Source organism: Petaurus breviceps, unplaced genomic scaffold, assembly GCF_028583685.1.
Source record: "Petaurus breviceps papuanus isolate PSGF00001 unplaced genomic scaffold, PetGlider_PUasm1.0 151, whole genome shotgun sequence".
NCBI classification, from domain to species: Eukaryota; Metazoa; Chordata; class Mammalia; order Diprotodontia; family Petauridae; genus Petaurus; species Petaurus breviceps.
This window is the reverse complement of record NW_027185712.1, coordinates 30,789,484-30,815,540: the sequence shown is the minus strand read 5'-3', so window position 1 is coordinate 30,815,540 and position 26,057 is coordinate 30,789,484. Positions and strand designations below refer to the sequence as shown.

General features: G+C 35.3%; 1 protein-coding gene across 1 annotated transcript in view; it reads right to left on the bottom strand.

The window, feature by feature from the left end:
* Positions 1 to 25,796, bottom strand: part of ADCY2 (adenylate cyclase 2) — a 586,315-nt gene extending 560,519 nt beyond the window's left edge. The window contains exons 1-2 of the mRNA XM_069076933.1: positions 25,012 to 25,796; positions 3,757 to 3,954 (exon numbers count right to left, since the gene is read on the bottom strand). Coding sequence (XP_068933034.1) covers positions 3,757 to 3,954; positions 25,012 to 25,254 — 441 coding nt within the window. The 5' untranslated portion in view covers positions 25,255 to 25,796. The remainder of the gene's footprint in view (positions 1 to 3,756; positions 3,955 to 25,011) is intronic.
* Positions 25,797 to 26,057: the final 261 nt, after the last annotated feature.

The window sequence follows — 26,057 nt, the reverse complement described above, 5'->3', positions numbered from 1 at the left end:
CCACCTCCCTCTTAATCTTGGTTACATTGGCTTTATTTATACAGAAACTTTTCAATTTCATGTAGTCAAAATTATCCATTTTACATTTTATAATGTTCTCTAATTCCTGTTTCGTCATAAAGTCATTCCCTCTCCACAAGTCTGATAGGTAAACTATTCCTTGTTTTAGCAGACTGCTTACAGTATCAACCTTTATACCTAGATCATGAACCCATTTAGACTTGATTTTGATATATGGTGTTAGATAATGGTCTATGTCCAGTTTCTACCATACTATATTCCAGTTTTCCCAGCAGTTTTTGTCAAATAGTGAGTTCTTATCCCAAAAACCAGGGTCTGGGGGTTTATCAAACAATACATTACTGTAGTCGTTCACTTCTGAATCTCGTGTGCCTAATCTATTCCATTGATCCACTCCTCTATTCCTCAGCCAGTACCAAGTAATTTTGATGACTGCTGCTTTATAATACAGATTGAAATCTGGTAAAGCTAGTCCACCTTCCCTAGCATTTTTTTTCATTAATTCCCTTGATATTCTGGACCATTTATTCTTCCAGATGAATTTTGTTACTATTTTTTCTAACTCTATAAAGTAGTTTTTTGGTAAATTAATTGGTATGGCACTAATTATATAATTTAGGTAAAATTGTCATTTTTATTATATTAGCTTGACCCAGCCATGAGCAATTGATATTTTTCCAATTAGTTAGATCTGATTTTATTTGTGTGAAAAGTGTTTTGTAGTTATGATAATACAGGTCCTGGGTTTGTTTTGGCAGGTAGATTCCCAAATATTTTATAATGTCTACAGTAATTTTAAATGGGATTTCTCTTTCTACTTCTTTCTGTTGAATTTCATTGGAAATATATAGGAATGCCGAGGATTTATGTGGGTTTATTTTATATCCTGCAACTTTGCCAAATTTATTTATTGTCTCAAGCAGTTTTTTACTTGATTCTCTAGGATTCTCTAAGTATATCATCATATCATCTGCAAAGAGTGATAGCTTGGCCTCTTCTTTGCCTAACTTGATTCCTTTGATTTCTTTTTCTTCTCTAATTGCTACTGCTAACATTTCTAGTACCAGATTGAATAAGAGGGGTGATAGTGGACACCCTTGTTTCACCCCTGATCTTATGGGAAATGCTTCCAGTTTCTCCCCATTACATATAATACTTGCTGATGACTTTAAATAGATGCTACCTATTATTTTAAGGAAGGCTGCATTTATTCCTATACTTTCTAATGTTTTTAATAGGAATGGATGTTGTATTTTGTCAAAAGCCTTTTCTTCCTCTATTGAGATGATCATGTGGTTTCTGCTAGTTTTATTGTTGATATGATCAATTATATTGATGGTTTTCCTAATATTAAACCATTCTTGCATTCCTGGAATAAATCCTACCTGATCAAAGTGTATTATTCTTGAGATAAGTTGCTGTAGTCTTTTGGCTAGCATTTTATTTAGAATTTTTGCATCTATATTCATGAGGGAGATTGGTCTATAATTTTCTTTCTCTGTTTTATCTCTTCCTGATTTAGGTATCAGTACCATATTTGTGTCATAAAAAGAATTTGGTAGGACTCCTTCTTCACTAATTTTCCCAAATAATTTGTAGAGTATTGGAATCAATTGTTCTTTAAATGTTTGGTAGAATTCACTAGTGAATCCATCTGGCCCTGGAGATTTTTTCCTAGGGAGGTGACTGATGGCTTGTTCAATTTCTTTTTCTGAGGTGGGATTATTTAAGTAATTTACTTCCTCTTCAGTTAGATCCAAACAACTCTGAAGGATTTATGATGAGAAGTGCTGTCCATCACCAGAGAAAGAACTGATGATATCTGAATACAGATTGAAACATACATTTTTTACTTTCTTTCTTTCTTTTTTAGGTCTATGTTTTCTTTCACAACATGACTATTGGAAAATTTTGCATTATTTTCATGACTACACATATATAATCTATATTGAATTACTTGCTTTCTCAGTGAGTGGGTGTGAGGAGGGAGGAAGGGAGAATAATTGGAACTCAAAATGCTAGAAATGGATGTTAAAATTGTTTTTACATGTAGCTGGGGGGAAATAAAATACTAACTAAAAAAAGAAGAAATAATATGATTAGATACAATACCCAGCAGAAAATAATTAGGTCCAATGGTAATTTGAGAAATAGCATTGAGGAGATAGTAGCAGAGAGCAAGGCAGTGACATCACCAGAAGACACTAGTAGCCCTGAAATGTCAGAGGTATGAATTGTCCCATACACATGCCCTGGTCATATGTCTTCCATGTGTAGTAAAATCCTCTAAGTTTGTTTCCTGGCCAGATGATGTAGTTCTATGGGGCCTTTTAAGCATGGTCCCTGGCTACACATGACCTCTAAATATCTATGAGGTATGAATGTTCTCTGGTCATATATACTATCTCTCTCCTACCAGTGATGTGGTAATCTCTGTGAATATATGTATGGGAGGATATTTCCTTGTCACTTTATTGTCTTTTCTATTTGATAAATGCCTTTTAAAAATGAATGTGTCTTCTGTGTTACCAATAAAAATAAACACATCAATAGGTACTTCTGTGCTATGCTTTTAAGGGCATATTGACCTATACAATGCCTAAAAGTTGGAACCCCCAAAGAAGAACCCTGTAAAATCATTTGTATTCATCAGATAGACATTTTTGCTTCTCATCTTTTGCTTACTTCCTGGTTAATGACCGAGTCTTGATGATTAATGTTTCCTAAATTCTTCACATAAATAATTCTAAGAGGAATAGGTGCCTGTCAGCCATCCATGAAGTATGTCAGCCTTTTCATGCTTACTATCTCTAAATGTGTGCCAGTAAATAAACTAAAAATCTTCATTGCATCTGTAGGTATCTTAGAGAAAAATTTCAATACATGGGTATATTCCAAAAATTATATTTTGTTTTGTTTTATTTATCTGTTCCTCCCTATTTCCCCCAGTCTGAAGGTACAGCAGTCACTCATGGACCTGGCTCCACTGCTGCTCAAAAATGTGGCTTTGACCCCATTCTATTATTGACATAAGATAATTCACCTGTACTTCAGCAGCCTGGTTTACGTCTCCTAGAACCGAGCTTTGCCTGTAGGAGCAGCACCTGAGAACCCCCAAAGTATGGGATCAATAGTTGTTTTAATTTCTGGTAGATAGTAAGTGTTCCTTGGGCTCTCTAGTGATGCCACGTCAGGTAGACTGTAACTCAGCTTCCAGGGTTCATCATACTGGTGCTGGACTTAGTATGGGCACCTGATTGGCTTCAGCCTACTGCAGCTCAGAACTCCCAAACTCAAGTGATCCACAATCCTCAGCCTCCCCGGGAGGAGGAACTATAACTATGCATCACAACTCCCAGCTAAATTTTATTATCCACTTTTAGCTTAGAAGTACGCCTTTGTTTATGAAATTCTTTCTTTCCATAACAGCCAAAGCTCCTCAGAAAGCTATCTGTATAAAGGAAGATATATGGCATAAATTTATATTGAATACATTTTTAGCCTCTAAGACTTTTGTTTAGGTAATGGTGACTAAGCTGTCATTGTTTTTATTTCTGTTTTGAATATATTGAGAGGAAATCATCTCTCATTAAAATATATTACTCATCAACTTCATTATTTCTAAGGTGTCTAGTTAAGTAATTCACTTACAGAGTTATTCAGTTTAGATTAGGGTGTAGAAGTGATAATCCAATTATGTAACAAAGAGATTATTAAAATATTTTGAAATCTTACCTGGTCCCAAGCAAAGATGGAGCCCTCAAAACACATGAATAAATATCCCATGGCAACGAGGCATACCCATATTACCACAGAGAAAACACGAAGCAGCTTCTTAAATACAGATTCAATGCAGACAAGAATAAATATTGCGAAGAAAATAGCAAGGGCTGTTGGAACTGTTATTAAAAATGCCACATGATCTTCAACTTCCTAAGAAAAGAAAGAAAAAAATCAATTTAAAGACACTTGTATTCAAGAATGATTTGTGTTGTTAAAATTCAATGATCAATAAATAATCAATGCAAAGAATATTGGAATAAAAACCATTCTTTCAAGGATTAACTTCTTTGAACATTTGAAAACTAAGTCTAATATGAAAGAGAAACATCTGTATAAATACTACAACGTGAAATGCTTTATAAAGTGTAAAAGCAAATATATTCTATATGTATAGACAGCATAATAAATCTAGAGTAATTTTGCTCAAAACAATACAAATAAGTATAAAATTCAGGAAAATAAAATCTACCTAACCTAATCCAAGAGAGTAGAATTGGATTTACATTAAAGAAAAACATTCATACATATAGAAAATCATTGATAGATACTACATTTAAAAATATTTTAAGCTTCTAAACAAAGTCTAAAAGTAAAACTATGCTATTTTCTATACAAAGTGATCAAGTTGATAAAAGAGAATAGAAATATGGCAGTTGGAAACAGAGCCATAAGTTGAAGACAGAATAGACTACTCCAATTAATCTTGCTTTGTTACTTTTCTCCTCAACTTTAAGAACCAAGGGTGAAAAATCACTTGCAATTTTTTTTTCTATTTGGAGGGGAATTGGGGTTAAGTAACTTGCCCAAGATTACACAGCTAGTTTTTTTTTTTCACTTGCAAATTTTTACTGGTGTTTCCTGCCATGCTCATTTTGTTTTCTTTCTTTTTTTATTTTTCAAATGCTTTCACTTCTGATTTACATCATTCATTTCTGCCAGATTTTGAGTTCCAAATTTTCTCCCCATTTTTCCCCTACCCACTGCCGCAAAATAGCAGTCCCACAGGATATCCCCTCCTCCAATCTGCTCTCTCCCATATCTTCTCCCACACTCCCTTTGACTTTTCCAGTAGGGCATGGTAGATCTTTATGCCCCAGTGCCTGTATATCTTATTTACCAATTGCATGTAAAATAATATTAATAATAGTATATGTATAAAATAATATTAATAATAGTGTATATACATATATATATTTTTTTAAACATTTGATTTTTAAAACTTTGAATTCCAGATTCATTCCCTTCCTCCCTTGTCACCCACCCTTACTGGGAAGATACGTAGTTCAGTATAGGTTGTACATGTGTAGCTAATGCAAAACATTGACGTAGTAGATATATTGTAAAAGACTGACTATATTTCCCTCCTTCCTATCCCACCTCCCAGTTCTGTTTTTTTTTCTTTTTTCTTGCCTACCAAATAGAGCAAAAATATTTTTGAAGCACTGGATGTCAAGTGATCAAAGTGGAAGAGAGGAGACCAGCAAGTCAAACATTGCCATGAGCAAAGACCTAGACTTGAAAAACTGGGGAAAAAATTTAGAGGATGGAAAGATGTTTGGCTATAGCTTAAAGTAATTATTGGGGAGAACTATCAAATAAGCCTCAAAAATTGGAGTGTAGCAATATTGTAGAGGGTTCTGAATTGGGAATTTATAGAGTGGATTTTAATTGGTGGGTAATAGGCGGTCACACAAGGATTTGAGTAGTGTGGTGATGTGATCAGGATTTCATACTTAGAAAAGTTTAATACAGTTATATTTTCCCCAAAATTTTGTCATCAGTTCACTCTTTTTTCTTACTGTTTTGATTACCTTTCCATATAATTATTCCAAATTTTGGTTCTTGTGCTATACTTAGAGTCTTGTATAAATTATTAGGTGGCACAATGGATAAACTGTTAGGTCAGAAGTCTGGAAGATCTAGTTTCAATTCCTATCTCAGACACTTAGTAGCTGTGCAACCCTGAAAAGTCACTTAATATCTCTCTGCTTCAGTTTCCTCTACAGAAAAATGAGGATCATAATAGAATCTATAGGTGTTGTGAGAATCAAATGAGAATATATTTGTAAAGCATTTAGAACAGTGCCTGACACATAGAAGGTAGTAAATAAATCCCTGTTCACTTTCCTTCCTTTTAATCCATAAGGCTTTTAAAATAAAATGAATATCAGATTGGTGAATTAGAATTATGGTAGCATTATAGGTGGATTAGGCAGCATATTTTATTATGTTTCTAAATACCATACCATTTATGTCACTAGTCTCAGAAAATTCATTTGAGTGCAGAGAATCTTTAAGGTTTAAAATTAGGATACTTCTCACTCCACATAGATCATTTGTTACTATCATCCTTACTTATTTAATTATTTTGAAGTCTACCAGTTGAACTTAATATTTGTTAAATGAATGTAGATCTCAGTTATCCTCCCACCTCTTAAGATCATAGAATTTTCATGTAGGAACCAGCTTAATGGTCATCTATTCTAGTATCATCATTTATAGAAAACTAAATCCTAGAAAGGAAAAGTCACTCACTCCAAATATATACAGTAAGCAATAGTGCTGCTTTCAAGCCAGGTTTTTGGATTTTGTATTCAATGGTCTTTTTTGTACAAAATACTGGTTCTTTTACTTCCCCCTAACTTTTATAATTACTTGATGTGGAAGTTTTCCAAGGTTTCCTCCTTGCTCTCGCCTTTGTCCAATTCATCTTCTTTATCCTTTACATAAAATATTATTCCTACATAAATCTGGTCAGGTTATCTGTTGCTAAAATTTTTGGGGGTGTTTTATACTGACTCCCAATTGCCGTTAAAACACCTCTACTCAACAATAAAGGGTTAACATAAACTCCAGATTAACCTCCTCTGTACCCTAAATGCTCTAACACTTTTGTCAAATGCCATTTCTTTCCAGAACCATTTTGTATTCCTAAAACAATAAGGAACTTCCTTTTCAGACAACTTTGTTGCTTCTATTTCTTTTTTTAAACATATAATACACTTATTGTGTAAACAGGTAGGTGACTCAGTAGATAGTGTTATACTTGGAATCATGAAGATCTGAATTCAAATTTTGCCTCAGACACTCCCTAGTTGTATGATGCTGGGCAATTCACTTAACCTCTGTCTTCTTCAGTTTCCTCACCTCTAAAATGAGGGCAATAATAGCATCTACCTCAAAGTGCAGTTGTGAGGATCAAATGAAATAACATATTAAAGCACTTTGAAAACCTTAAACCATATAAATGTGTGTTAGCTGTTATTATTATTGTTGTTATTATTAAGTACTATTGTACCTTATAAATAGAGGTGTTCATATTTTGTTCCCCTAATTGACTATGAACTCCTGATGGCAGAGACTATTTTTGGCAAAATGCTGTAATTCTCAAAGTGTCTTAGTAATATTCCATATATAGTATGAACTTAATATATGTTTATTATGTCACATTGTATATTGTAACATTATTCTCCCTATCCATAGCACTACAGAATAGCTAAATTATTATTTATATACTTGTTGGGATTTAATCAAAGAATAAGAAGTTTACCACCTTTACCGTGCTTTCAGTACCTTTACCCTAGGATCGTACTTTGTCGCTAACATTTTCTTTCCATCAAGACAAAGGAGACTTTTTAGTATTTAATCACTGTTCACAGTGACCTCAATTTTAATTTGTGATTTTACCAAATAGATGATTTTATCAAATGACAAAGTCACCAATTTAGATACCTAAATGAGTTATATTAAAGTTTATAGAAGAACACGGGGCAGTTAGGTGGCACATTGGATAGAGCACCAGGCCTGGAATCAGGAAGATCTGAGTTCAAATTTGTTCTTAGGCACCAACAGTTTGACCCTGGGCACATCACTTAACCATGTTTGCATCAGTTTCCTCATCTCTAAAATGAGTTGGAGAAGGAAATGACAATACACTCTAGTATCTTTGTCAAAAAAACCTCAAACAGGGTCAGGAAGCTTGGACTTGATTGAAATGACTGAACAACATAGTCAACTATATGTTAAGCAAAATCACTCTCTTTCTTGCATTATTCTTTCTTACTCTTTTAAGTGGAGAAAATGGTCTCAAATGTGACTTCTGAGCAAATGATATGAAATACATGCGAACGCTTTACTTCTGAAAATTAGGGAAATATTGAAAATCAGAGAAAACTCTTATTTGTAAAAAGAAAAAGATTCTTTAGAATTCTAGGACCTAACAAAAAGAGTAAGACCACTGTACTGAGAATAAAGAAAGCTGGATTTGAGGTCCAGGTTAGTTACTAACTCATTTTATGATCTTGGACAGACTCACCTCCTGGCTTCAGTGACCTCATCTATAAAATAGGAGATAATTGTTGAGATTCCTTCTAGTTTTGAGATAATACAAGATGAAAGTTTTTTTGAAAAGTATATACAATTGAAGTAAAAATTTAGGAATCAGAACTACCTGAAAGCCCACAAGATGCCATGAGGTTCACTAGATCCTAGATCTAAAACCAGAAGTGACCTCAGAAGTCACCAAGGCTGACTCTTTCATTCCACAGATGAGGAAACTGAAGTCCATAGAGGTAAAATGACTTCCTAAGGTCAAACACATAGTAAGCTGTAGAGTTGGGACCTCAATATCTAGTTCCTCTATCTATAGGACCTGAGATCCTTTCAATTGTACCATGGTGTCTCCTCACTGGATATCTTAAAGCAAAGATTTTAAAACAATCACCATTTATCAGCCATGGTTTAGAGGGCACACTTTCACATTCTTAATCAGACATGGCTTCAACTACATTACCATTAAAGTCTCTTTCAGCGATAAGATTCCATAATTTGGTACGGTCATTTCTTTGTCAGTCTTGGTTACTCTGAAGGACTGGTGCGCTGAATGACTGGGAACTCCCCAAGAAAGGAGAGCAGTCTTTAACCTAGACCACATTTTCCTTTTGAACTATAATTATGAAAGAATTCCAATGTGGGCTTTTTGATGAAATAAAAGCTTTTAAAAATTCCACAAAGAAAATACAGTTGGGTATTCATTGAGACATTCAAAGTGTTTTTTCTCCTCTCTCTCTCTCTCTCTCTCTCTCTCTCTCTCTCTCTCTCTCTCTCTCTCTCTCTCTCTCTCTCTCCCTCCCTTCTTAAACATGGGAGGGCAAGATTCTGAATCTCCTTAGCCTTACACTTCAAAAAGAAAAGGAAAAGGAATGAAGCCATGCTAACAGAGAAGCGTGCTTTTTCAAAGTTTTCTCTCAAATAATGTTTAGTAACAATTCTCTATTTTAAAATGTTAGGACAAAAATAGGCGATTTTAAAATCAACAGACACTGAAACAGTTAAAACTTTTCAAATCAAGATAAATCACTTTTCAAAGACAATTTTTTTCTCATATTCCATAGAAGGGGAGAAGGGTTACTCTTTGAGAACACTGCGCTCTGAAATAAATGTACTAAAAAGCATCAAAAACAATACAATTGCTAACATGATGCCTCTAATGCATGGTCTGTCTGGATAGTTCTTTTCAATTCAGAATTTAATTGTTTCCTTTCCAAATGCTTTTTCTGCTAATGTTGTATTCCTCCTAATTGCAATGCTAATTAAAAGTTCACCATTTTCACTTATTGTATGACAACTCTCTTATTTTAGGTGGGAAGTCATTCTTTGTGACCTTTCCACAAAGCTATCCTTTTTTACCTGCTCCTTCATACTTAAACATATTCACTCTTGCATTTTCTTGTAAATAGTATGAACCTCCATTTAGACAGTATTGAACAGAGCGTCATTGCTATACAAAATTATCCTTTGTAGCAAAGATAGTTTAATGAATTGCCTTGATATAAACAAAAGACTGCTCTCCAGAAATTTAGCAGACAGTCTCCTTACATAGATTTCTTTGGTCCTTAGTTCTTCATGTCCATTTTTGTACTGTAATGGTAATTTGCCTTCAGTCTATTTGTGACAGTTCAAAACTGGGCCACAAACATTTTATCAGCTTGTTCTAGCAGAATAAAACCCCAATAGCCTGTGGCTTCAGTTGAACTCTCTTTAAGGTTTTCTAATTCAATTTTTTTAAATGAAGAATGTTATTTCAGCACATTTTCAAGTAAATGTTAAGATTCTAAGTTCATCTCAAATCTAAAGTTTAACAGCTCTCTCTATCATATGCTGATAGGTTTTGCAGACAGTAATTAGAACCTGTTAAATCTCTTTTTCAAAGTAGATATAGCTATTTAGACTATAAATGGTTATTAAAATAAATATACAAGATTACACAATATAGCCATTTTAGACGGGCAACTAACCATTCAATCAACATGTGTTAATTTACTATGCACCAAGGGATGCAGAGTAAGGCAAGATTATGGGGATATAAATACTGAAGCATGTAGGTTCAAATACATATTCTTATTTTCAGCTTTTTAAGCCCTTCATAATTTGGCTACAATTTGTAATTACAATATATACATTATTCCCCTTCATGCACTCTTTTTTCCAACCAAAACTGGTTTACTTTCTGTTCTTCACATGTGATATTTCATTATCTGTCTTCATACCATTAGATAGCTTGTCCACTATTCTTGGAATTTACTTTCATCTCACTTATGCTCCTTTGAATCCTTAGCTAAGTTCAAAGATTAGGTTAAAAACAACCCCATGAACCTTTCCTCATCCACTTATGATAGTGCTTCCTCTTTTCACCCTGCTGTCCTATGATATCCTGCTAAATCTCTTTTTCAAAGTAGATATAGCTATTTACACTATAAATGGCTATTAAAATAAATATACAAGGTTACACGATCTAGCCATTTTAGATGGCTATAATTTTTCTTGGATTTATCTTATGTAAGGCCTGGGATCATTTGAATCAATCACCCTTTTCTATTTTCCCATGATATTTTACCAGACAGGAAAATTTCGCAAATAAACAAATCCATTTCAAACTCTGATTGTGTCAACATGGCCTAGGATTTCAATTAAGTGGAACAGGAAGTCTGTTTGGATTGAATAAGGAAGGGCCTTGGTCACACCATCTAGATCTACAAAATAGCAGAGCAGTACAAAATGGTGTGTGTGTGTGTGTGTGTGTGTTGGGAGAGAACAGGGAAGTACTCACCCTCAGTGTCCCCTATCCCTTGAACAGGAGAGGATCTTGTGAACTTTGGAAGACCAGCAGATTTTGACTTTTTCATTAGTATCCACGAAATGTGGCAGGTGGTGGCTATGTTTGCATTATTGCAAAGGACAGACTGAATGCTATAAGGAAAGCTGAGTAAGGTCTCCACAAGCAGTTTAGGGAAAAAGCTACATAATACCCAAGGGGAACTTTGTAAGTATCCCAGGAGAAGCAGAAAAAAAAATCATTACCAGAAACCAGGGATGCATTACCCCATGGCCACATATTCTTCCTAAGTGTTAAATCATTTCACATGGATTTATTCTCTGTATCTCTCATAATAAATGCATGTAATACATTATATACACTAATATATAAATTTCAATATATACACATTAATGGAATATTTAGACCAGGATACGCACACACAAAATATGTGTGTGTATACACACATATGTCTACGTGTGTATACATATTTATCGATTTGTTTGTTTATTTATTTATTTCTCCAGTCCTGTTATTCTTGTTCTGTAACTATAAGGTCTTTAGCCTCTGCCTCAATTTTCTCAAAATATTTTATATAAAAATATATTGATATAACTTATCTATATATAATATCAGTGGGAGAGTGTGTCATGAACTTGGAAGCAGCAGTAGTGCCAATTGTTCTAAGTATAATACCTTAAGTTTATGATAAGTTTGTGTGACTCATATAAACCAATAAGCATGGCAGGAAGAATATTGATAGAGGTTCTTAGAAAAACAAGTCCCAAACACTTCAGGTTTATCCCTAGGGCTCTGGGTGGAGATGCAGCAGACATACTCAGCCTGTCAATATAAGCAGGGGGCTAGGAGATTTCTCCCAATAGAATATAAGCTCCTTCATGGTAGGGACTGTTTCATTACTGGTTTTTTATTCTTAGCACCTAGCAGAATGCTGGCCCACAGTAGGTACTTAATAAATTCTTGTGGATTGATTGACTTTCTGTTCTATACCTTCTTTGTCTACATGGAATCTTATTCTTATTTATCTTTTTATTCTGATTTATAGTTGTACATCACCCTCCCATCCATCCATCCATCCATCTCTCTTTCTCTATGTATGTATGTATGTATGTATGTATGTATGTATGAGTATACATATAAGTCCCTAAACCACTCTCTGCCTAAATTTTCTCAAGAGTTGAATGGAGATGACAGTAACCTCACGGGGTTTATGCAATAATCAAATAAAACAATATTTGTAAAGAGCTTACCATAAAACCTGACACATAGTAAGTGCTTTATAAATGCTTATTCCCTTCCCTACCCTTCGCTTCCTTAATACCACCTAAAACCTAAATTACAACATGATTATCTTATTTTTTAATTAATGGAGTACCTGAATAGTAATATATATCTATGATTAAATGCACATACCCACATGTATCTTTAAAATAAATAATTTTGGGGCAGCCAGGTGGCACAGTGAGTAAGATCACCAGCCCCGGCATCAGTAGACCCAGGATTGGTTCCAGCCTTAGATACTTGGCACGCACACAAAATAACTGGCCATGTAACCTTGAGCAAGTTACTTAACCCCAAATGCTTTAAAAAACAAACAAATAAATAAATAATTTATCAAGTTCTGTTATTTTTGGTTGATTACTACAAAAGGCATTCTAGTGGACTTCAAGGAATTTGCAATCTAATTTCAAACCAAATCAACCCATACAGTAAAGAGATCATCATGGTTTTGTTAAGGATAGAAAATTTCTGCTAAAGCTATCCTTTCCTTGCCATTTCAGGACTCCTGTTGCTATTCAGTTGTTTCAATCATGTCTAACTCTTCATGACCCAATTTTGGGGTTTTCTTGGAAGAGATAATGGAGTGGTTTACCATTTCCTTCTCCAAATCATTTTACAGAGGAGGAAACTGAGGCAAACAGGGTTAAATGACTTGCCCAGGATTGCACAGTTAGTAAATGTCTGAGGCCAGATTTGAACTCATGAATATTAGTTTTTCTGACTCCAGGCCTGGTACTCTATCCACTGTAACACCTATTTGCTTCTTGGAACTAAACTATTATATTACCTACAATTTTCAGTTTATCTTTTGATGTTGTTTTTGCTGTTTTGCTCCAAATACAAAACGGAGTAGACAGACACCTAGGATTTACAAATGAGATGGTATAAATAAAACCATTTCTCAAAATTACTTTTTATAGATAGACATATTATTAATGATAAGAAATTCACCATGTTTATTTAGAAGTAAGTCTTATCATTCGGGGTAGGTACAGTGAAGGTATAAAGGTTCAGTTGGGTTAGTAAGACTGGGCAAAGGAGGGAGGTGTTGAAGTTTGCATACTTTGCCTAATTGCCTTATCAGTGTGTGCTCTGCTTGCTTCCTAACAAATAGTCCTTGTAGTAGGATTGTAGTGGGAGAGTGGGAATAAAAATAAAGCACTTTTATTCCTGAAATCTGGGATGGTACTATACTATATCTCACCATATTTAAAGCACTGATAATCAATAAAAATTTTAACTAAAATAGACAAATTCAATTAATGTCATCTATTTTTTTTTACAATTTCTCACTTTAATTTCTATCCAATGATCAATCAACTCTCTAAGGTTCAATTTTACAAATATTTTATTATATGTTTATTATCAGCCTGGGAACTGTAATAAGCACTTAGAAAGATATTTTAAAATGCATGATAATACACAAACAAAAATTCATTCTCTTAGACTACTCATGAGGAGGATTAAAATGTACAAAAGCCACAAAATATATTGGTGCAATAAAAATGATCATGTGGAATATGTGAAAAAACTAAAGTCTCACTTTTCTTTCTCCCTCCCTTTCTTTCAATTCTATTCACACACCCCTTTTTTCTTTGCTGTTCATTCTCTTTCCCTTATGACTGTTTTCCTGCCTTCTCAGTTTCTTTATAATCCTCTTATCCATCTGTCCCTCTTTCCCTTTGGCCTCCTTTCTCAAAGCTTTCTCCCAAGGACTTTTGTGACTCTATAAGAATGATGACTATTTTTGTATTTTCAATAATTCCTCTTCTCCTTTCTTGCTTACCTCAAATAATTTTGAAGGTCTTCCTAGAACTGTAACAATCAATCTTTTTCTGTGACCTATATTTTGTTTTTGAAATGTTTTTTTCTACACTCAAATCACTGTTAGTTGTGACCCTGAGTCGTCAACAGTATGAAGAATGACAGAAATGAAAACATTGACTGTTTTTGAAGAAACAACCTGTTTCCAAACACTTGAAATATACAGTAAAAGTTTTGCTACAATTTAATAGTCATACAGCCCTATGCATGTTTCAAAGTACTTTAACTATCATTTTCTTTGTCATCAAAAATAGCTTAGTTTGTACCTATCTACTGTACTATATATTATTTTTTAGCATACTGTACTATATATTTTTATCTTTTAGCATACCTTTTGTAAATGTATTACAGTCTTCTACTAGTGTGTAAGCTCTGGGAGTTGAGACCATGTCTTAGCCAAACTCTGTATCTCTGGTTACTATATGACAAAAGACTCTCATGACAAAGCCTACACAATGCTCTCTGGCTTCTGATTCCCTTCCTAGCACTGTGCTTTTAGAATTTTCCACACAGGCTGGGCTTGATAAATGTTCATTGTTAAATCAAATGGAATTAAAAACATTGACCCAGTCTCTTTGCTATGGTATGTTCCTTCATTCTAACAGCTAGGACATTGTTTCAGTTATGTTCTATATGTTTTATGACAAAAGACACACAGAAAGGTCCCACTCAGGTTTGCAATAAGTCAATTAGGGAGTGAGGCTTAAAATTCAACCCTATATTATCTACTAATTAACCTCTCAGCCACACTGCTACACTTTAAATAATAATTTATTTTCATTTGATTCTCAGGCTGAATGGTTTCTGCAGTTCCTGCATAGTCCAAACTGTTCATTTTGTTCTAATAATGTTTTTAGTCTGTCATTTTTCTTTTTCATTTGTATTATCTACAGCTCATTGACAACTTGGAATATTTCTTTTTTTTCCTCTTATTGATGTCTATAATTTTGTTAATGGCACAAGAAATAAAAAAACATAACACAAACATATCCCTTTGGGGCAAGAACACAGGAATGAAACACATGACCTTTGAGCTCTGATTCACCCTAAAGTTAACTTTATTAGTAACATGCAAACAACTAACTGGCTGATGAAAAATGAGTTGTAGTTTTCTCTCCAGTTCCTTGTTACCATGTATGCATGTAATGAGCACTGATTTGTCATCTCTATCAAGGAGTCAAAGTAGAAGACAAAGATCAGTCTACCTGGTTTATAAATGGTCAAAATGATGGGAAAGAAATGTGAAGAGGGACTTCTCCTATGGATTGGTGCAGTAATTTAGTTTGTAACTTAGTGGAGCCCCCCCACCTTTATTAAATGCAGTAAGTGAACATTAAGAGCTTTTTTTGTTTCTTTGTATTAGCCATCTGCATGACTTTAAAGGAAATGCCCTGTTATATACCTCCTACTCTTTTAAAGGGAATTCTGGATCTGTGACTGAAATTTCTTGGTATAGTTTTCATGTTTGTCAAAGATAACAATTTTAGTTCTATAAAACAAGTTGAAGAAAGTCAATAAAGAAACCAACACTCATATAACAGGCAGAATTTTAAATGATGGAACTGCTAAAATAAGGAACAAACTCAGCATGTGTCCCCTTAAACTTTCTAGTTGCAAAAAGTTGAGGCAATCTTGGCCTACAGGACTCCTTCTGCATCATCATTTACCGCCCATTTGTTGGTCAATTGGTTGGTCTGTGAAATTTGCTCCACCTTCTGATCATGAAAACACCACAGATCTTAGGAAATAGTAGGAAAAATTCTGTCTGTCAGTAAACAATCTCCCCCTTCTCCCTCCTCCCATCTATTTCTCTTCATCCCCAAACCCTTTTGACAGAATGAGTTAGGGTTGGGGTAGAAAGACCTAGGTAAGAGGAAGATTCAGCCTACTGCATTTAGTAATTGTGACAAAATTAATCTCTGTTGGAAGCCTTAAGATCCCCCTTTATAAAGGTAAATAAAATAGCTCTAAGGAGAAGTCTTGAGTAGTCTCACTCTCTGGCTCCTAACTTTCTTCCTGGCTCTATGCATGCAGAATCAGGATTGTCATGAAGTAACAGCTGGAAAAAGCACCCCTAATGACTCTCTGAAACTCAACTAAACAAGTACCCAGAGCATATCTCCTTCTCATTTAAGATTTCCTTGCGATAATATGAAGTTAAGCCAAAGCAACTAGAAAATGTGAAAAGTTTATATTTTTTGGTAGTACCATGCCAATACAACAATCTCCATGAACACAGCCCTGCTCTCATTCTACCTACTGTGATTTGATTATGTTCTTATTCAGTCAAGATATTGATGCCAGCAAAATTTTGGGCATAGTTTGGGTTAGTGAAAGTAGCAGACAGGTATATTCTGAAAAAAATATCTTTTAAATCCAACATTACCAGTTGCTTCTTTGAATTTTAAATTCTATACTAAGAAACCACAGATACATTCTTTAACTTATATTTAGTCAGTTTGTATAAAATTATCTTACAGTAATTGATTTGAGGAATATTAGGGTTAATATGTGCCTTATTCAATTAAAATAGAATCAGAAATTCTTATATAAACAGTCAATATTTGATTTTTCAGTGAGTGATTATCCATTTTGTGAATCACCCCAACATATTGGTTTCCTTCCTTGTGTACCTCCTTATCGATTCCCTAATTGTTGGCACCAACTTCAAATGATATGCAATATTCCTCTCCAGAAGAAACAAACCCAAGTCAATTAATTTTACTCCTTCTTAAGAGTTTGGGAAGACGTTTGGATGGGGAGAAATTTTAAAACAATGAATATCTTCTCAATTTTAGTTAGCCATAACATCTTTAGTCTGACCTTAGTTCAAATCTGGCCTTAGAAACTTGCTAGTTATGGGATCCTGGGAAAGCCATTTAGCATCCATCTGCCTCCATTTTCTCAGCTGTCAAAAGTTGAAAATAACAGCACCTAACTCCCAGAGCTTTGTGAGAATCAAATGAGATAATATATGCAAAGTACTTAGCACAGTATCTGGCACATAGTAGTAACATTAATAAATGTTCATTTCCTTTTCTTATCTTCATTAAAACCCTATACTGCTTTATGGTGTGCCAGTTTGTTTTTCTGGGTTCTTGGACACTAGCAGGGAATTATTAGCTCTGGAAGGTTCTGAACTGGAAAAGTTTTGCATGAGAACATAGTGAAATAGTCTCTGCTGAGCAAACAAAACTATGTGTCACTAAAAGGCTAACCATTAAAAGATTATTTTTTGCCCTCAGAAATTCATGAAACCAACTTTCTAAAATGTGGAGGGATTGTAATGTGTCAGTGGAGGGAGTAAGTTCTCACACAGGTGAAATTAAAAATATTTTTGAGAATCAGAATGATCTCATTTCATTGGAAAACTGGAGGTTTGTTTTATTAAACAGTTATAATTGGTCTAGACTAGAGGGGAAACATGGAATATATAGTGAAATCTTGGAGTCCAGAAAAGCTGGGTTCAAATCCTACCTCTGACTCATATTTGCACTATGTGAAGGAAAGTCATTTAACTTCTTTGTCCCTAGGCATCAAAGACTTTAAGTTGCAAGGCAGTTTCCCAAACTGCATTGGTGCACAGGGTTTCTTCATCAGAAGTTAGTTGCTTATTCCAAAAAAATCATAAATGTTTATCACATAAACAGTAAAACAACTCCATTTTCTGTTCTCTACACTCTAAAATTTGTCAAATAACTATCCTTTTGTAGCCCAAATCACAGCAGCATGCAGTTTTATGAATAGCTTCCTCTAGAGTAAAATTGATTGGTGCTAGTAATTTAAGGGAAAAAATCTCACAATCAATTAATAATTAGTGGATGATTATCTACCATGTTTCTGAAACTATGCTATTTATTATTGAAGATACAAGAAAGTATTAGATGGAACATTTGCTCTCAAGAATGCTTATAATCTAGGTAAGAAGCAAGAATGATAAGTAAAATTACACAATTATTTTCATATATAATACAATTATGAACACTGCAATGTCTAGTATTTCTGGTCCTTAGGGCAAACAAGGTTGAATAGGGGATAAAGTAAATGGGAAAACAGGGGTATTCCAGAGGGACATAGAATTTCAGAACACAAGGTCCCAAGAAAGAATGGGGATACATTGGGGTACATCAGGGTATGGTGATTTGGAGAGGAAAAAGATATTCCAGAGCAACCTGCAATATCACTTATAGTGAAGGCTCACCTGAGTTACTGCTCTAGAACAGATCCAGTTTGTTTAGGAACTCAACTGAATACAACTCCCAGGATTAGGGAGACCATTTGGTAGCACATTTTAAACTAACTATTCTTGTTAACTAGGTACTAAGCTCAGTTGTTTCTGCTGAACACATATACACATACATACACACACACACTGGATCAGTGTTGCTTACATTAAAATATACCTCATAGATGATACATACATATGTGTACGCATATATATATATATATAAATGTGTGTGTGTACATACATACATATATATCCCCAAAATTTCAGCACCCCTGGACAAAGCCTCAGTTATACCACCCTAATTGCAGTTAAAATGTATCATATGAAAAGAAACATGGTAAAAATACAAAGTTTAGTGTCAGTGGACTTATATGCAAATTTAAACTCCATCCTCTTTCTATCTGTGATGGTGAAGTTATCTAAATTCTCTGAACTTCAGTTTCCTGACATAAAATGATTTGAGTTGTCTTAGATGACCCCTAAAGTCCTCTGAAATGCTAAATTTATTAGATAGTGATTGACAATCCTGTAGGAATTTATATGAAAGGAGAAACAATGTGTTAAACTTTTTTGTAGACTTTTCAGGACTAGGGAGCTGAGTTCGTCTTTGGAAATATGGGAAGGATTTGGATTTGCAGAGAATTGAGTAAGGAGGAAATTTGGAATGAAAGCAATATGAATGGAAAGATAATGCCTTTAGCATCCATTTTGTAAAACTATCTTATTCATATCATTTGACAAATATTCATTAAATGAATTACTAAATGCAGCAGCATAGTATAATAGGCATTAGAAGTTATAAAGATAAAGTGGAATTGGTCACTGCCCTCAAAATACTTAGAGTAATTGTATGAAGTTGTTATTTTGGCACTTCAGTAACTAAATCTCCAATGATGTGGTGCTACAAGACCCCACCTTACAGCGAATTTCCCTTTATAATTATTAGATAAAAGGGAAAATATGTTAACTTCCACCCTGGAATTACCTGTCAATAATTATTGATGAAACCACATCAATGTCATGGACACAATCATGTTAAAAGTAAAATGGGTCACATTTTCCTCCTGCAGTCCTGTTAACTTAATATTAAAATAAGGTGAATGTTGCATTAAATAAAGAAAATTACAGAGTTTCACTTAGGGACTCTTTGGGGATCTTACTGGAATGCACACAGTGTTGAAGATAATATTTCTACAACACAAAGGTAAATTGATAATTGTTATAACTTTCAGAGTTTGGATTTTTGAAAATACAGAAACATACACACACAGACACACAACCCCCAACAGGAGCACCCCCTCACAATACACGGAATGAAAGAATGAATTATATAAATGCAAACAATCTGCTTTGAGGTATATTTTTAATGTAACAAAAGTTCAATCTAGAAATTTCAAAAATTAGATGAGGAAGGCATGAAATTAATGCCCCAATGGTATATAACAAAGTATTTCTAAAACAAATTAAAACAAGATCATTTAAATAACAAAGTGGTTCTGTCTAACTCTCCTAACTCTTTAAGAAGCAACAAACTATAGACATTTCAGCTTTCCTTCCTCATTGTGTAGACCATATGAGAATTCCATCAATAGCTATTCCAGGAAAGTCCAAGCAGTTTCAGCTAGCTTATAGGAACTTGTGGATTACTGTTATCCAAGGACTGGCCTGGACAAATAATCACCAGACAATTAGCTTGCCAGAAAACAAAATTTCTTTTTCAGTCACAGTCACTCAATTAAGATTATATGATGAGACTCAATTAGATGAAAAGGATAGTTGAAGTATTCAGGCAAGAGAATGGATGAGACAATCTGTTTTTCCAAAAATTATATAAAATGTGTCACAAAAGGTTCCATAACAGTTATAATTCTATCCTCTGAGTCTGTCCAGTTGAACTTCTGAAAATATGCTCCTGTACCTCCAAACCTCAACAATAGTGAGGGCAGAGTAACTGTACACAGAACTCTTTTCAATAAGGAATTTTTGTGTATATTACCCTAATCTCTCCTTCTGTCTCTCCTTTTCCAACCATGAGTCTGGAAAATAAAATTTCTATTTCCTCATTCTCACAATAGCACATCTGGAAGAAAATCTACCTGATTGTTACAGAAAGAGCATCTTAGCTACTTTAAGGGTTTGATTATTGGGAGTTACTGATACTTTTAGTAAGGTTTCAATCTTCATATAAAATAAACCCAAAACACAAGTAATTCAACTATTTAAAAAAACCACCCTAAAGTGAGACAAGATTTAATTTTTATCCCATCTAACAGTTGTCAAGCAAGAAGTAGACCTTATATTGCATCCAAACCTTAGAGAATAAGGAGAGAAAAAATGAATTTGAAAGATGGAATTATATCTTTAGATGAGGGTGATGAAAATTACCAAATTACTTGGACTTTACTACTTAATATTCTCATTATTATTCTATTCTGCCTAAAACCCAATCATTTTGTGAAAACTCCATCAACTTATATTTAATTAAAACATAAATTGTTCTATAGGCTTTAGAAAAGTAATGCAATAGAAAAAAATTTAAAAGTGTTAAAAAGATATAGCTTATAATGTGATTTGTCAACATGAGAATTATATTTCTAATCTCAACTTGGAACACAAACTACCTCTTAGTATAATTTATTTTTTCTGAAAATAAGTCCAAATGTGTGTAGTTGGCATTTGATGTTTTTGTCAAAAGATCATGTCAAGGTTTTATTCCAAACCTAAATATATGTAGAAAAGATCTAAATATGTACATGTGGAAACAAGGATTTTTAGTTTTGTGGAAAATCATTCACGTTTCTGTAAGCAAAAGGAGGTAAAAAAAAAACAGTAAGAAAAAGGAGAATGGGGAGGAGATGGAGAAAAGACACTAAAATTCAATCTCATTAAATCTTTGCATTAAATGCATTACCGTTTGTAAAGAGTAAATTGTCTATCAATTTAAATATTAAGGACAAACTATGAGTTCTAGTTACATTATTTTAAACTTTCAGATAGTTTTCAACAAATAAAAATTATCTTAACAGTCAAATTAATTTTAAGGAACAAGAAAAATTATAATTAAGCATTGTGGTTTGCACTTTAGATTTATTTGCAAAATTTACCTAAAACTATTGGAAAATTGTCTTAACCAAATAATTTATGAATCAAAAATTAAGTTGTTTATTGTAATGAAGTGAAATCCTTTCAAAATTCTGCAAAATTAAAACAACGCTAAATTAAGATGAGGTTATAGTCTCTTTCATTACTTATTTCATTTCACATAACAAGCAAAGTCATACACACAAAAAAAGTTACTATGTGATAGAAAAATTCTAAAATGAATGCTTCAAATAAAATACTCTAAGAAAGTATAGTTGTTTATTAAAGAATTGGCTAGACTTTTTCTACTACTAAAACCTGATGAAAGTCTGTTAATCTAAATCAGACACATTCAGGGGAAAATAAGGAAACAGTCCAAGATTTCAGGCAGCAAAAAATAGATCTGCTTAGCTCCTGAATTACATCAGAGCCAAGCTATTCTAGTAAAGTGTTTTAAGGTGGAAATCTGGGCAATATCCCAAAGGAAATATTTCAATATCCTGAGGTGGAAGTCTCCAAAGACAAACTTTGTTTCAGTCTTGCAAAGAAATCATCCTAGGTCCATGAAAGCATTACAACTTCAAATGAAACTTCCTCCTCTTGTGAAGCTCCCGAACTAGACTTCATCTGACTTCGAGTTATAATAAGGTTTAATATGACGTCTTAACAAAAAAAAAAATCACAAGGTAACAGAATTCCCATAAGTGTCTTAGCACCTTCAAAGGTCTAGTTTAAGAAAATAATGCAAGTCTTTTCACTTAAGTGTTGTTTCTCTCTCATCTGATTATCCAAGTCAGAAAATTCAGACAGGATCCTGCTTTCAGTAGTCAAACAGAGCAACCATATTTCTCAAAGTAGATTTAGTCTTAGGTTCCTGCAACAAGAGATCACTAAAGTGAATTTGTATAATGGGCGGCACTAAATGGAATATGATCATAAAGAAATAGGCTGATACTGCCATGTTGGATTTTTTTTTAAGCAATTGGGGTTAAGTAACTTGCTCAAGGTTATAGGGCCAGTTTTTTTTGTGTGGGTGTTAAGTATCAGGAGCCAGATCTGATCCCTAGTCCTCCCAACTCAGGGGCCTGTGCTCTTACTCATTAGGCTACCTAGCTCCCCCACCCCCCATCATTGACTCTTATGATTTCTTTACAAATCTAAAGGGAGAGGAAACAGAAGGCATTTAAAATGATGTTAGGAATAAATGGTTTTAATTAAATAAAGACTAATTGTCAAAGCTATCACTAATATTTGAAAAAAGTGTATGATAACCAAACAAAACATGATATATAGAAATTATTTTGCCTTCTGGTACAATGGAAAGCATACCTGACTAGAGAATGAAGGGACCAGTATTTAAATCTTGTCTCTGGCTTGTGTGACATTTAGTAAGTTACCTGGCCTCCTTTTCCTCCTTTATAAAAGAAATACTTTGAACTAGATGTCCTTTGTGATCCCTCTTAGTTCTAGACCTATGATCTAGTTCACAAATCAAGTGAAATGAAATAGAAGAAATAATTTGGATTGACTTTTCCACCCCAAAGGTTGATTGACTTTTTAGCAGTTTACATGATAAAAGGTTAAATTAATTAGAATATTTATTCAGGAAATGAACAAGATTAAAAGGAACCTCATTTCCTACTTGTCTTTAAACATATACATGGAAACTATAAATAGATGGTCACCTGATCTCCATTCCCACTTATAACAAAACAAATGAGCATTATGGATTTAGGACTGAACCTAAGCAGGAATTCATGAAGGTGAAAGCTGTTTAATATATTGAATTACTAAGGAAAGTTTTGGATTTTCCTTCCTTGGAGGCAATAAAACATACAACTCTCTCTCTCTCTCTCTCTCTCTCACACACACACACACACACAGATAACCACTTGGTTTTCAAGACTGTCTTCCAAGAAGATAATGAAGTACCACTTGAGGTCCTTTCCAGTTTTGTGATTAGAGAATAATATCTCAGTGAAATAAATGCACCATGAATAGAAATATTTAAAACTTGGCCAAAATAGCCTAGAGAATGAATACCAGAAGTGACTGCCCTATGCAGATAGACAGCAGGAATCTGTTAGGTCTTTTTGTCTTTTAGATTTTTAATATATTCTCACATGTGTAGACTGATCCCAAAATATCCACTCCCTTATGCTTTGATGGTCATATTGCCTTTCTCTTATGCAAGAAAACAAAAGTGTCATATCTTGACAATAAAATAGATTGCATTGCCTCACCAAACAAACGCAAAGGAATACCAAGTAATCTGATGGTAAACATTCAACATCATCAGTAAGTAAAAAGAGAGCACTAGCTATTAAACACACACACACACACACACACACACACACATTTCCAAATACCAAGGAAGCTTTCAATTGCACCTGACCAAAAAAAAACGTAAACAACCACTTTGTTGCCCCATTTATCTCTAAATAAGAAGTATCCTTTTCTTTGACAGAGCCTTGAACATAATCAGTAAGTCAGAAAATATCAACTAGAATGGAAAGAGAAAGAAAGAGATGGAAAGATAAAACAGAGAGGCAGCAACAGAGATAGAGCAGAATCAGAGACTGACAGAGACAGAAAGCACAGGAGAAAGAAGAGAAGCAGGCAGAGAGAGAAAAAGAGACAAAGACAGATAAAGAGAGAAATAATAGCAGAGTGACCAAACATATGTCTTAGAACAATACATGCCTTAGAACAACTCCAATATTTATCCTTGTATGAAGTAAAACTTTGAACTGTAAATAGGAAAAAGAACCAGTGACAGGAATTTACTGCCCTCTACAGACTTGCCCTTTCTATTCAATCCAAGTGTACAGAGCTATAGATTTTTGTTTGAAAACATAAATTGGCAATAGACATCATTTTTTGAGGCACTATATTCCCCATAGTCCTAAAAGCCACATTTATAAATTGCACTAAACAAAGAGTAAATAGGGTGAACTTGCCTCTCAAGAAACTCGTGTAATGGTTTATTTTTAATATCAGTTCATCACCAATTATCTGACCATGAAAAATTCTATTCCCATGCTAAAATTGTATCATCCCCTTTCCCTTAAGATTTTTTTTTCTGTCATTAGCAATTCCTGATTTTTACATTACAAAATGCTACAATGGTGATTGTTCCAATGGAAAGACTAGAAGCCAATGAATCCGTGAAGCAAGTCCAAAGAATTTGTTGAGTTTGAGACCATTCTAATACTAAGTTGCAAAGCTGTTCGACTTTGGTTGGGAAAATGGTGTTTGCCTAAGAGTAAGAGAAAAAGCACCAGAACAAGCAAGTCCTGACACCCTGACCACGGACCTCCTGAAAACTCTGCAACTTTATTTTGTATAATGCCTTCCAAGATAACTTTTTTTTTTCTTTCCACAAGCCCTTCTTTGGGCCAGGAAGAGAATCAATATTCAAGTAGAGCAGAGAGAGAGAGCCAGAGAGGAAGGGGAGGCGGATGGGGATTTAGGTAGAGAAGGAAAGATGTTAATGCAGCTAGGACTAGACTGAGTGACAAAAGGCTCAACCAGGTAACAGTCTGGTCTAAGAAGGAGGTGGACTCTCCAGAAGGGGAACGAGGCAGGGAATGGAAGAGAAAGCCATAGTACCCAGAGCGAGAGGACCATTAGGGTCTGCTTGCTGGAGCGCGTGTGGGAATACAGAAAAGGGACTTACCAGCCCCAAAGCAAAGAAGACGGAGAGGAGGGCTAGGCAGGCGCCCATGATAATTAGCAACAGGAAGACGATGAGTGGGTGCTGCTGGCTCATACAGTAGTAGGACTCGTAGAGCCAGTCCCGGGACTTGTGCAGCCGGCCACAGCTCCCAGCCCCGGACCCGGAGCCATTGCCGCCTCCACCAGCGGCAGCCTCTGCCCTGTCCAGCAGATAGCGGCGCCTTCTCATCGCTTCTTGCCACATCGGTGCAAGTCTCAGGCCGGAGCCCGGCCCCGACTTGTACAGCTGCTTCCTCAGACCTTCTTCTGTAGCCCACTTCCCACTTGGCTGCCCGGTGCTCCCAAATGTCAAAGCCAAAAAGAAGAGAAAAGTCCTCTCAGAATTGGTGTGGACAAGGGGAATAAGCTCTCAGCCCTAGAGGCGCTGGCCAGGGGGACAGGAGACAAGGGACCCTCCGACTCTGGTCAGTGGCTGGGCAGCTAGAAGCATGGTGTAGCTTCTGGGACGGCGAGATGCTGCCGCCCGCCGCTGCAGCTCCTGCTGCCACCGGCACCCGGGTAGCAGGAGGAGAGTTACATTGGAGGAGCTGCCCTTCTGCCTTTTTCCTTGCGCGCTCCCGCAGCCTCCTCTGCTGCTGACTCCGCGCATGGGCGGTCTGACAGCTCCCGGCCTCTGGCCCCCAAACCCCAGCACCAACAGACTGGCAGCGGACCGTCCCGGGGACAGCGGACAACGGGCGAGGGGTGTGGTCAGCGCCTGGCTGCGTGGGGAGGGGGGAAGGAGGGAGATGAAGAGGAGGAGGGAAGGGAGCAGGAGAGAGCAGTGCTTCTATGGAGACGCTTCCCTGGACTGGTTGGGGGAAGGCGGCGGGGGGGGGGGGGGGGGGGGGGGGGGGGATGGAGGGGCGGGAAAGGGAGGGAAGAGTGGGTTCTCACCCTCAAGAGGACATTGGGAGAGTTTATCATCGTTGGACTTGGGTGTAACAGCCCACAAACAAGACTGAGGGGACCGGGGCAGAGATAGTTCGAGAAGGAGGGAGATAAAAG